At 37.9% G+C, this 13,937-nt stretch overlaps 1 protein-coding gene across 6 annotated transcripts in view; it reads right to left on the reverse strand.

Annotated features, from left to right (window-relative positions):
- Window positions 1-13,937, reverse strand: part of Serca (ATPase sarcoplasmic/endoplasmic reticulum Ca2+ transporting SERCA) — a 46,026-nt gene that overhangs the window by 20,145 nt on the left and 11,944 nt on the right. For all 6 annotated transcript variants that reach the window (XM_077403950.1, XM_077403951.1, XM_077403946.1 and 3 more), the window contains exon 3: window positions 2,511-2,528. In XM_077403950.1, coding sequence (XP_077260076.1) covers window positions 2,511-2,528 — 18 coding nt within the window. The remainder of the gene's footprint in view (window positions 1-2,510; window positions 2,529-13,937) is intronic.

Genomic DNA, 13,937 nt, shown 5'->3' on the forward strand with positions numbered 1-13,937 from the left:
CACCACTTTTTGTGTCTTAACGCACGCCTTCCGGTAACGCAAACACGTTACGCACGCATGGCATACATTTCGTTACATAAATTGCACGTAATATTGCGGTGCCCATTCCACCGCGTCTCGGAAATTAATATCGTGGCGTGACAGTGCTGCAGTGACCAGCGCACATTTCTCCACGTCCTCCCTCTCTTCCCTCCTTACTCTCTCACCCACGTGTGCATACGTGCAACATGCTTCATTACCGGATTCAGCGTGTGACAATAGGCGTTGTCAATCGGCCAATAGAGCGTGGCGCGGTATGCACAGAGACCGGCGCGCACATGTGTGACGGAACGGAGCGCGGCAACGATTACAGGCCAGTTGTGCGTTCGTAACTGGCCGCGCGATTAATTTACGACAGGAATCACATTAATACGACCTTGATCGCACTTTCCTCCGACGCGTTTCAGGATTATATAAAGTGCGATAATAACGGCGAAACGATAAAATATAGTGTGTCCGATTGACTTCGACCCTTTTCGCTTCAAGGGAGAGCATGCCTGCCACGTATTCCCTGCTCTCTCGTCGTACGCGAATTTTTACTCGCCGTCTAAATCCGCGAAGAAAGCAGCTTTCATCATCACATCTTTCAGAAATCACCACGTGCAATTTGCCGGCCAAAAATATCGGATACTATTTTCTAGAAAGCCAAGTCTGAGTAATGCTAATTGCCGCACGAGATCAAGATCGTTGATTCAAATGACGGCAATTTCGCGAAGGAACGACGTCTATTCACTCGTGCGTGAAAAAAGATTACTTCTGTACGAGTTCGCTTCGCAAAAAATTGCGTATTACATGAAAAGTACCTACGTCTCTCACATTATCAGGTAAAAAAAAACTTCACTTCTACGTTATCAGGACAAGTCGATGAGAACTCGTCGGGATTAGGATATTATTGCGTTCAAACGGTATTAATTCAATGACGCGCGCCATATAGCCTATCTTATCATCTATTTATCTCCGATAAAGCCGAAAATTATTATTGGCAAGACCGATCTTCCGATTAACAAGGTATATTACAATAAATCATGCGTTTTAATATCACGCGGTAGGATCGACCTAATTTTCACGCAATTGTCATTCAGCAAAATGCATATTGATTACGCATGTATATACGCATCAGCGATACAAATTGCATGTCTGCAATCGATCTATTCGTCAATGTCAGTTGTCACGCTTTTGAGTCAAATTAACTCCGACTTATCGAAGTCAATTCCGATAAAATCCGTGAAAATTTATCGCTCAATTTTCTTCTTTTTATTTTTTAATTCTAGTACGGTTTTTTAATTCACGAATAACGGTAACGCCGAGCCGAGAGCCGCAATTACGGCGGGTCGATCCATCGCCGAAGGTCGGCGAGAAGATAGTGCGGGCCTCCGCGCGGGTCGAGTGCAATGCCGATGCAATTACGGCCGAGTCGAAGGCGACGTACGGCGCTACGGCGCTGACGTCTTTCGACACGAGTAAATGGGGCAAGTGTCCCAAGTACCCTGGATCCTGCAGGGATCCTTCCCCATAGCAGTCGTGCTATATATATTTCCTTCCACCGTTACATTATTTTACATAAAACGTTTTATGTACCAAGTGCTTCATCTTTGCTACTATTTCGCTCGCCTTTTGGTAGGCAAAAGTCGTTTCGGAACAAGAACATTTTGGAAAAGATTCAAAATGTTATTGTATCAAGTTATTGTATTAAGTTTATCAATTAGACTTTTAATGATAAAAGAAAAATAGAGTTTGAAAGAAACATTTGCCAAAGAGATGATCGAAAAACCATAAGAAAATACTAATAAAAGATCTACGCTTGACATTACAATCAAAGAGCTCAAATATAAAAAGCATTCAACATAAAATGTTGAAAATAAACATTTATTTTTTTATATCCCAATTTATCATATTTTTTGTATCTTATTTTCTATTCCTTTTTAAAAGAGGCAAGAATATGTTAAAGATGACATTCATCTTTCACATTTTTTTTGCTTTGATTAATTGATGATTAAAGTTCGTGAATCTCGAATCTCCGCGCGAAGGTGCAAAGACGATTCTGGTGCTTTTGTCTGCTGCAAACGGCAGATTAAATCGATGTGTCGCATTCGCAAATGCATGACAACGTAGCGCGTGCGACGCTAATTCTCAAAGCTTACGAAATTCCAGGAAGTTCCAAGCTGGCCTACTTTGACAGCGGACCCGTGGCGAAAGTTGTTTTCCGCAGACCGACGGCGACGTTTGTCGAGGCAGACGAGAAGAAGTTTCGAAAACTTATAAATTACAAATTAACGTTTGGCTCGAAACAACACGGTAGAGTCACGGCTCGATATAAAGACGGATTGTAAGAAAAAAATAGAGGATGAGTTTCCGATTTGCAAACTTGTTTTGCCACATCGAAAGTAATTTGTATGCCAATCTGTCGCAAACCTGTTTTTTACGTCGAGCGACGTCAAAAGACGATGGTTCGTCTTCGGTTCGGTACTCACCCTCCTCAGCTGGCAATTCTGCAACATAAAAAAAAGAGTAACGTTAGAATTCGGCTCTAGAATTGCATTAGAACGTTATTACTTGCCTATTTATTAGAATTATATTACATTATTTGGCTATCGAATAATAAAATTCAGCGAAGACTTAAATCGGTATATAATATTATGCAACAATTATTGTTGCAAAATATACATTTCTCATAGGAGTTTAAAATAGAAAAGTTTAGCAATTAACTTTTAATAATTTTATAATAATTATCAAATGCAAATATAATCATCTGAAAAATACTTTAAAAAGCATTCTAAATTTAAAAAAAATGAATGATTATACTCTATATGTATGTATATGAAAATTATATGCCCACAATCCGAGGTGTTCAAAATCCTGAAGGATCTACACTTTAAGGTGTTCTAGTTTAAATTATTTCAACCAAGAGAAATGCCAAGAGTCCCAGAACTCCATAAATTGACGCGGACAAATTGATGGAAATCATGGAAATCGTGAAAACGAATTTGGCGTGCAAAATGGGCGTGTTGGAGTTGAACGTGCGGATGACAGTTTTTGAATATTGAAAAGATTTATAGTAGACATTCTCTCGCTTTAATGCGATATAAATCGGAGTTTTACAGAAACTTATTCGATATTATATTAAATGTCTATAATTTTGCATACGTTTTAATATCGGCTTCTAAAAGTGTCTGCGTCGCGAGAACGCAATAGGCGATTATATCAAAAGCTGTTTTTCAGACATTATGAAATCAATAATTAACATAAAAATGGCTTACAGAACAATTAATGTTTAAAAAAGTATATCAGAGGTGTGCAGAATTATAAGCAAAACTTCAATAATATTACGATTATCCGTATGATATCGATATAATATTGAAAAGAATTCGTTATAACGCGGAGCCAAAAGGTCAGATATTTTTATCGTATACATAAGAGAATCCCCGATCCAGTTTAATCCACGAGGTCGATTACTCTCCCGAGCGTTCATTAACGTCTCGAAATTGGGTGTGTGGGCGATCACGCGTCATCTCTGTATATGTTCTAGCTAGTAGCACCGTCGTATAGGTAAATATTTACGCGTCGCGAGAAGGCATCCCCTCGTAAGACGCTTTTCCTAAGAAAACTGGGTGGGAACGCCATCCAACCGGTATTACCATTGCAGTCATATACAGGTGTTCTAAATTCATAGTATTTCTTATCAGTTCCAAATTTCTCACTCGACGCGGATCTTTTCTTGGATGAAAATTTCATTAGACGCTTCCCTTTTCCGCGACGCTTCTCATCGTCAAAGTTAAGTATTTCGCTTTTTTTTTTATTAGTCTCGCACAAATTGAACTTGCAAATTGAGATTGGAATTCTATATCGCGTGGCGCCGTTTACTTGGGAATAAATGACGTTAGGCGATACGTTTTGTTGGAAGAGATCGAGGACGGATGCGGGGAGGCATCGTGGAAAAAGCAATGTGGAAAAGCAAACTGTCTATCAACGTGAGCGGCCTCTGCTTGCTCGCGATACGCGCGCGGTGTGACACGCGAGGAAAAACAGAGACACGTGGGAGTCATTGATTCGCATACTGGATCCGCATAGATTTTCCTTGAATGGCCGTCTCGCGATTGACGTGTTCAACAGAGAACACGTCGCTTTTCCCGTGAAACGCACATCAGCGGCGGATTCTGAAAGGCCGCGTGTAATTCTCGGACTCGCACAAAGCCAGCCGTGAAAGCGTCTGTCGCGCGAATAATAGCTTCAATTTCACATCGATTTGCACCGTCGCAAAATCTGCTAATTCGTACGCGAGCATTGTACCTAGTAATCTAGTATCGAGATATGTAATAATGATACCCGAAATTGATATTGGCACCGAAAAAAATATCGATATCTTTAATAATGGAAATCTTAAGAAGAAATCGTTAGATATAGCTCTATCTATAGTACGAGAATTATTTCTAACGATCAATTTCCAATAATAAATCTCACTTCAAAAAAGGAAGGTATATAGAATCATCTAGATAAGCTGTAATTGTACCATAAAAATACCAAAAAATATAACGAATGATAAATTTCATAGAACCATCTGTCGGATATTTATACGATATACTTCTAAGATCAAGGATAACAATACTAACGTAATCAATATTCAATGCAGAACAAGCGTCGAAGATACTCTCGTAACTCGTAGGAACACCTGGGGACACACGTTTCTCTCCGGCGAGTAGCATCGATCGCGTTTTACGCACCACCACGAATACGGGAGTCAGGCTATGGAAGGGCGTATTTGCTGGACGGAAGCAAATGCGGCACGATCGAGGATAGGCGGGAATAGGTGCAGAAAAAGCACCGGGAGTACTCCCCGTGCCGTGTGCGAGAGCGTCAGGAGGTACGGATTATCACGCGACAGTGAACGGCCGCACAAAGCCGATAGAGAAACGCGCGACAAACAAATCCGTCGGTCGTGCATTGAACGACACGTTGTCGGGAGCTCCGCTCCCGCGCACCGTGCACGTGCTAACTTTAGCCGGCGAACTTACGTCGGGACGATTTGTGTGTAACGAGCAGTAGCAAATAAGTTCCGGAGCGTCCGAATTTCGGAGAAACCTTCGTCGAATAGCGCAACGCGAACGATTGAGAGAGAACACGCCTAATTTATGTAAACTATAAGAACGTCAAATATCACGCTTCATTGGAAAATATATGCTGAGGATCTCCGAAGATTTCTCTTCGGAAATATATTTCGTGTAAAGACGCATCAAAGACGCATCAACAAAAAATTAGAAACAATTCTAGATAAATTTAGTGAACACTGTGAACACTGTCGTACCAACTCACGTTTTGAACAATTAATGCATGGAATATACATCAGTTGTTTCGATCAAAGTATACCATTAAAAAATACATATATGTAGAAAAAAATCCGAGAACGTTGACAAGGTATAAATAAAAAATAAGAAAATGTAAAATAATCAGTCTACAGTGTTTCACAGATTAATAGCAATAAATTATAGTATCCATAAGAACACGATGTTTTTTCTTTTTCCACTCACCCTATTTGTCAAGTGTGTGACAAATCGATATCAAGAATAATACGCTGTTGATAAACGACGGAGATAGAAGATAAATTCCGTCATGTATACGCGAAATAGATGGGCGCGATATAAGTTCCATGCCTATAATAAGGTCATCCGTGAAACTAATCTCCAACTGCGTTTGCGATAGTTGAAACCTCATTACGCGCACGAGCGAGCAGCGTTAATACACGTGTATATCGAGTGCTTATTTGTATGTCGTACAGCGACACTCAAACGCAGAGAAGATAAAACAACATTGTTTAAGAATACTTGACTCGGCCACTCGTACTGCGCGGAAAACTCTCGATTATACTTCGCGCTCGGATACTCTTAATTGTAATATTTCGCTAGATTCGCTTCACAAATATGTGAATATATATATATATATATATTTTTTAATCCGGATATAAATTGCCCAAAAAACACTTAATATGTTGTCGTAGAATTTTCATTATCCTAAGTATAAAAATATAATTAAATAAGAATTCTTATGTAGTATATTGAATTAGTTTGAAGGTAGTATTGAAGGTACTATTAAAGATAGTATTGAATTGTGCAAAATAAAAAAAAATATATTTGTTTCATTCTAACTTATTGCACTAGTTCGGAAGTGCAGCGAAAACGAACAAGCCTAATGACTACGAAAGCGCCTCTAAAATCAGCAGGCATGGATGACAATCCATGTGTTAATACGTAATCGCACAGAGAATTAAGAAAATTTTTATTATTATTAATATATTATAGATAATATGCATGTGATGTGTTACATCACATTATTACAATGATCATATATGTTACATCATTTTACCTGAGAAGCCATCAGTATTGTGCACGCACGAAAATTCAAGTATATTTAGAACGAGTGTCATGGTAAATGAGCCAAATTCAGCATTAAAGAAAAACAAAATTCTCGAGTTCGTGTAATATTTATTAGTGTATATACAACTGTTACGTCAGAACCCAAAACTTCGAAGATAAAAAGTACTATCTTGAAATTAACGTGTAACAAATCTTAATCTTTAATTAAAACTACACCGTTATCTATCCAAACGACAGAAAAAGTTCGTTTCGAAAAGTATTAAAAATGTCGAACACACACACACACACACACACAAATTATAAGATCATTTTTGAAATTATAAGAAAGTTACAAGACCGCTTTTTAAATAATCGAATTTTGTTTACATGCAGATTCGATGTTCAAGTTTGCATTTTCGCGCGGCAATAAGATTCTCAACTGCCCGCACGGTCGTGTTTTTCCATAGACATATCTATGTGTTTTTCCCATTAAGAAACAGAAGAGTGCGGAAGTTTTCTAGTATCGATTGGTTAGAGTGTTGGACTACTTGGCGATAGCGTTCGACGAAACCAAAGTAAACTTTGCTGGCGTTTGCGAGTTTCCGCTGGAAGTTTTCGTCGAAGCCTCGTTAACCGAGACGCTCGTACGCTTAGCCTTGTATTTTATCTCTTTCACACTTATTTGCATCGGCTCTGAGTTTTCTTTTTAACACATTCTTCTTGACCCACGTCCATCAGTGAGAAGTAAATAATGGCAGTGTGCTAATGAGACTTGATTTCAAACTTGGTGTCAAACTTGACTCTAAATGCACATCTTGTGCATTTCCTTTGGATCAATATACGGATGTAATCAAACAGTTGCAAATCTGCAATATCCAGTATTAAATTTATCTTGAACTTTTTGATATTTTTATTTAAGAAAACAATTTTTTGTGTCATTTCGAAGTCCTTATATCGCGTCTTAAAATGTAAATCAAAAGAAATAGTTTTAATAAATGCATCCTCTTCTAAATTTTAATAAAAAATTTATTGTTTTATTATTGCACAAATTTCTCTGTGACAGTACTTATTCAAAGCTTATTATTTTGATCAATGTAATCTATTGAAATGCTTTTGTGACTTGGTCTCCAAGATTTTGACGTTCTCCCATTTTTCAATGTTAAAGGTCAATCAATGATATGTTACAATTGAATTATAAGATTCAAGGAGATTTGTTTCGAATTATTTGTTGTGACTGCCTCACGTTTAAAAGTCAGACACGTGTCACGCGACACGCGAAATAGCAATAGCAAACGAATGATATAAACGTCGAGGGACGATAATGCTGGATGTAACGTTCAAGTATGTCGATCGAGAATAAATTAATTAAATGGATAATCGCGTGAAGTGATATCGATAGTGGGTACAACGCGCCCAAGCGCGCTAAATATCACGGCACGCCGCGACTTTAAAGAGCGACCTTAAAATGAATTAACCTCACTCAGCCGCGTCGACTCCTAATGCAATTTCACCACACATGTGCGATTTATTAAGCAATTTATTAAGCGCCGAGCGATTTTTGCAGCCGCCTGCCTGTCGCGGCTATTTATGAAACTCAAAGACGCGGCGCGAATTATTATGCAATCTACAATTGACTCTCTTATGTTAAATCATATATGTAATTCTATTCTTTATCGTTTTCAGTATTCTTGTCCAATAATAATAACACAAATTGAAATGACGAGTGACAAAATAAAACAGACTCCGATAATCAAGGAGACTTTAGAGTTACGAATTAAAAATTGACATACGTGCGAAATTACATGCAAAATTGGTATATCCTCGATATAATGAAGTTAGAAAAGGTATTATACTTTTTAAATGCTAAAGATATAGGAAATAAGAAACAATTCTTATATAATATGTATGTACCTAATCTAATTACACACAGTATTTGACAAAATAAAAGTTGAAGAAAATCGGATTAGAAGATACGCCTATATAAACATTAAGTTCGTCATTTCTTATCTTCGCAGTGCATCTCGGCCTTCGTACACGATCGCGTGATCGCGAGGCGAATAAGGAAGGCGCCGTGAAAAAGTCTCTTCGCAGTCAGCACATTAATAATGAATCGGCCAACGACGTTTGCTCTGACGTGGTTGCTTACGCTGAAAGTTGTCCACGTCAGGTGTCCCTCGTGCGCGACTCGCGCGGAGCGCGACGCGTCGAAACACAAAGAGTCGGAGAGAGAATGTGAAGAAATGCAATTATCGTGTAAAAGCACGCTGTCGAACGCTTTTGCCGCGAGGCGAGTTAAGGCTCGTAAATGAAATACAGCTCTCGAGTCGTCGATTCACTCTGGCTCACGAAAGGTCATTCGCTACTTTCTTTTTCGCTATATACTTATTATGATACTGAAATAGAATTGCTTACTACAAAAGTTTGAATACGATGAAATTATTAATCAGTCTATTTCTTTCCCTGCCTTCAGCTACTAATTTATATTCACGAGTTGTATCTTTCTCGCTCTGACTATATCAGTGAATCGTTGTTCTCTTCAGATTTCTCTTTTAATTGATAAATCCTCGATACGAGCCAGTATCAAAGAGTACTACCGAAGGGTATAGTACATAAAAGTCTTATACACATAAAAGAGAGATATATGAACTTTTCTTCAATTATGAACATCCGTCACTGCTCGATCGGCAGTTTTAATCCTTGACCCGAAAAGATAAGGAAACGCACGCTGCGAACGAACTCTATATAGATGCCGAGCGGACTTATCTCGCGGAATCTGAGTTAAATGCATGTGAATGAAATATTCACAAACCAAATATACAAATAAAAGAATTATCAATCATAACTGCTTAGTCCACGAAGATAAATTAATTTACAAACCTGCAATGGTAGAACGACTAAATTTTTTTCATTGCACAACTAAGCCGACTTGTTAAAGTCCATTAACTCGTGATAACGTTATCAGAATGACATGTAACAAATTAGGAAGTTAGATAGAGACAGGGAGAAGTGAAAGGAAGAGAGAGTCGGAGAAAACCGATAGAAAGGGAAACCAAAGAGAAAGAAGTGAGCTTTTAGTCGAGCCCGAGCTATCATTTGCGAAAAGTAATCATCCTTGGAAAGGACAAAACGAATCCGAGCTGGAAATTATTCAGCATACTTATTAAACGGAAATCATTACTTATGAGTCAGTGCCATGGGATCATATAGGGCTCGAGAAAGTATAGTGAGAGAAATCGATTTTCACTGCAGTGTCCAATTACTGACGAAGACGTATACAATCGGTCAATCAAGATCTTTAGCAATTTCGGTTCAAGACGGGCTGAGCAACATCGTTAGAATAGGTGTTCATCCTCTCTCACTCTCCAAATTATATTATTTTATCTTCTGCGTTTGAGATATTGTTTGTAGGAATTTAAAACTTATGTCTCGACTAATTTTGGAAAAATTTTAATAATTGAGACTAGCGTAGTTTATAATCTTGACTATAAATAGATTCTAATGTGTAAAGTCTTAACGAATTATAAATCTGTAAATTATATAATATATATCTATGTATATTTTATTCTTTTGTATGTGCAACTCATTACAGGCATTTTATTTGGCACAACGCACCGAAACATTTTATTTGAGCTTTAATTATCCATGAAATAGATCGCTTATTATATACATCGTCGATTAACATTTTTAACAAATAAGTTTAATAATTACTCAATATCTGTATTTTTAATAAATGTACGCTTTGCAGCTCATGCTAAGTTAAAGATTGCGACTTGTATGTTAAGAAAAAATCGATGATAGACGATTAAGAACCGAAAGTTGAAAGCTATACATAAAAAATTTACGTTGAATACGTATAGGAATTCGTATACGTAAGAATACGATTTTGAGATACGCGATCGAGGATTAGTGCGAATTAGTGTAAATGGAAATTTTTCCCCGCGGCGGGTTTACTCTTGGTATTTATTGCAAGGTGCAGACGCGATTGCATAGTGGCCGACTTCTCGGTCTCGGGGAAGTCGGGGAGCTTCTTCCCGGGGCTGATGTAATGCAAATTTATGTGGGCGACGACATTTTATCGCTGTAGCGTGCGGTCTACCGCGCGATTATTCGTCGAGAAATTCTCCTCGGCCGCATCTTGATAAAAGCGAGTTAGTGGGATCGCTCTGTGTAACTAGCTACAATTTGTTTACCTTTGAACGGGTGCAAACACGAGCAGTCGCGATACACGTACGTTCAATGTGATAACGTTCACCGAATATCGCGTACCTACTGACGTCCGTTTGCGCGCTTTTCCTGCGAAAATACAAATCATAATCCAATAAGGATTGACGTCATCGATGTGAATCTCTGAGGACGCTCATCGGACGTCAATCGCGCGTAGTATTTATGCGGGATAATGATAATTTTCTGGGCCGATTAGCACGACTTCAGACTTCAGACACGGATCCTTCTGATTGTATCAAGACTGATTTATGCTGAACCGATAACCATGTCATTTTAATATGCAAATAAGAAAACATTAAACAATGGGAATCTTGAACGAGCGATATATCAGTTTAATGAGTAATCAGTTCTAAATTGATTCATACTACTGATAGTGGGTGCTTCTGAAAATAAAATTTTCCACTGAGAAAATGAACAAGGATACACAAATGATATGTTCAAAAAGAATAAAAACTAATTACAGTTTATATATAAAAAGCCACTTTGTAACAACAAATTAATTGTTGATTAAGTTGTTAATAATGAATTTCAATGGAAATCTGCGCGCTGCAATTTACCTTAAAAGATAATTGGATAAATGGAAAGTTATTATCATATTAGAAGAAATGTATTTCTGATAAATAATTTGATAACAGAGCACTATCCTATTTTTAATTTCCTTTCTTCTTTAAGAGAAATTTTTTTCCTCCTTGTTCGCTCGCGCTTAACGTTTCTGCGAAAATTATTAAAAGAATGATGTTAAGAACCCAGATAAATAAATAGATTTTGTTTTTCATAAAAAGGCATATTTAAAACATAGGTCAGTTAAGTTTATCTATCGACAATGAATATTTGTCTCTCGTTTCGTATTAAATTATGTAATGATACAAAATTCTCTCCGAGTGCAAACAGCAATGTTGGAAAACAAAAAAAAGGCCTATAAATAAAGCGTTCATTACGATTTAGATTATCATAATGCGTGCAAAGTCTCTGTCTAACGTTTATTATACTTATCCGATGAAAATAATAACAAAAGTCTCCATAAAAGATAGCACTATCTTGAGGCAGATGTCCAAAGCTCCTTTCCTACGATGTCAGTGTAAACCATATCTTCGATCAATTATATTTCACAATTTGGTTTCTAATTTTATCTTTAAAACTACATGAAAATAAGCACGTAACGTTTCTGTAATATCCAGATTTCAAACCATTATAAGCGAAATCATCGCGATATTCTCGTCAGCCGAGTTCTTCCTCCCCATAATTTTATCTCTCGCTTTTATGTTAAATCTTTTTAATTAACGTTTCGCTCCTTCATTTAGATTTAAATTAACGCAAGAATTAAACTATCTTCTCGTGATATATATATATATATATATAATATATATCACGATATATATATATATAATAATAGTTCATTGTAACAAGACCTTTTGCTTGATAGAAAAGCTCGTCCTCTCGCGCTCCAATTTTTCGAGTAAGTACTGCATTTTACGCCCACTAAGCTGATGCTTCAAAATCTTCCCAATCAGGAGAAACTGACTTCGGTCACGAATTTATCCTGAATAAGATTATATATTTCTTTTTTGTTCTTCTTGACGCAATTAACGTCGGCCATCAGGTTACATGCGCAGCCTGCCAAACGCAACGCTCGCCCACGTGCAATTGAGTTACGCTATCCATCAAACTCGCAACAGCGGCACGATCGTATTACCGGATCGATCTGAACCTTAGCCTTAAAGTATTATTATACGTGCGCCTATTCCTCTCAGCCACATTCAACTAATTTTCAAAATTAAACTTAAAATCGCTTAATGCGTGACATATTGGCACGAACGTATTAATATACGATTAATTTCACGCTGCAAGAAAGATGTTATTCCGTTATTTAATGTTCTATACGTAACAAATATGATGCATATCATTTTGTATCGCTGAGCTTTGATTATTCGATCGTAATTAAAAGAACTAATTAATAAAGCTCATGAACATTTCATACTTTTATCAGAATCGAGCAATACGACAAATAATAATAATGTGACACAATTTTTATAACAGCTAACATTAGAGAAAACCTGATTCTATCGGAAAGAAGACGTCAATTTTATTAGAGAATGTGCATTTTGATAAACACACATTTATACAGACCCATAATTTATCATTATCATATTACTACGCATAAAAACGAGTTTTGCTACAAGTTGGTAAATAATCGTCATCGATTATCGAGCGGTATATATCTCCGCAGGATTTTTCACATTTCCGTGAGAATCAAATACAGCGATTATAGCCGTAATTATAGCCTAGTACGTATGATTAATATGTCTCGGAACGTGTCGTCAATAGAATTACTGGACTTTTTCCTGGACTTCGATATTCTAAAAACTATGAAAAAAATTGGAACACCGACAAGTTCTATATCACAAACTACAAGCCTGTGAAGGGTCAAAGTCTCATAAAGCTCTTCAATTTCAATTATAGGTGAACTCCAATAAAATTTTAAAGAGGATCGTCTCACGATGCTTAAGACTGAAAAATTTAATTGCGACGACCTACGCTTCTGATCATTTCAGCCGAGAAAAATTCACAGGTGCGGAAAGGAGCCGGGAGACACCACGTGTTATTTAAAACAAAAAAATTGTATCGCGGATTCGGAGCGCTTCGGAGGAGCGTCAAAGCGTCGGGACACGCCAGATAACGTCTAACTATAATATTCGACTCCACGGGCAGACTTGTTGTGCTCGCTGTATTTTATTTTCGTAAACGAAAGACGATACTTCGACGATACTGCGCCGTAATCCTCGCGTAATGTTTATCGCGAATATACACGCGAATAGCCCCGAAATCCCCGGGCGGTGGCCCGTGCATGTACGCGCGCGATTATGCACCTTTCAAAGACGACGGATACGATCAACACATCACAAACTGCATTGGAACTAATAATAAACAATCCCTAGTAACATGAAGTAACTGTCCACTTCTTCCTTCCTCGTAATTTTTGCAATTCGCTCGACAGAGGCGAAACTCGTGAGAGAATCAGGATCGATGATCCAGAAAGCGATGTCCCATTGTTATTTCGAGATGCAATGAGAGCGCTCACAACTTGCTTTGTCTTCTCACACGGAAATCTCGCTGAGGAGCGGATAAGCGTATAGGCAATTCGGCGCGCGATAAGGCAATTCGGCCGATCATTCATTTCGGCAGATTCGGCTCGACCTCCTAGCTCGAAACTGGGAGGAGAACGTCCGGTATTTCGACAAGCGTTAACCTGCGAAAATAAACCGTTCGAGACACGTGCGCGGCTGCGCGCTCCTCCTCTTCCTCGGACCGCGCGATCACCGAACGGGATTA

The sequence above is a fragment of the Temnothorax americanus genome, unplaced genomic scaffold (genome assembly GCF_048541705.1).
Source record: "Temnothorax americanus isolate GAGA-0224 unplaced genomic scaffold, ASM4854170v1 Scaffold18, whole genome shotgun sequence".
Classification (NCBI taxonomy): domain Eukaryota; kingdom Metazoa; phylum Arthropoda; class Insecta; order Hymenoptera; family Formicidae; genus Temnothorax; species Temnothorax americanus.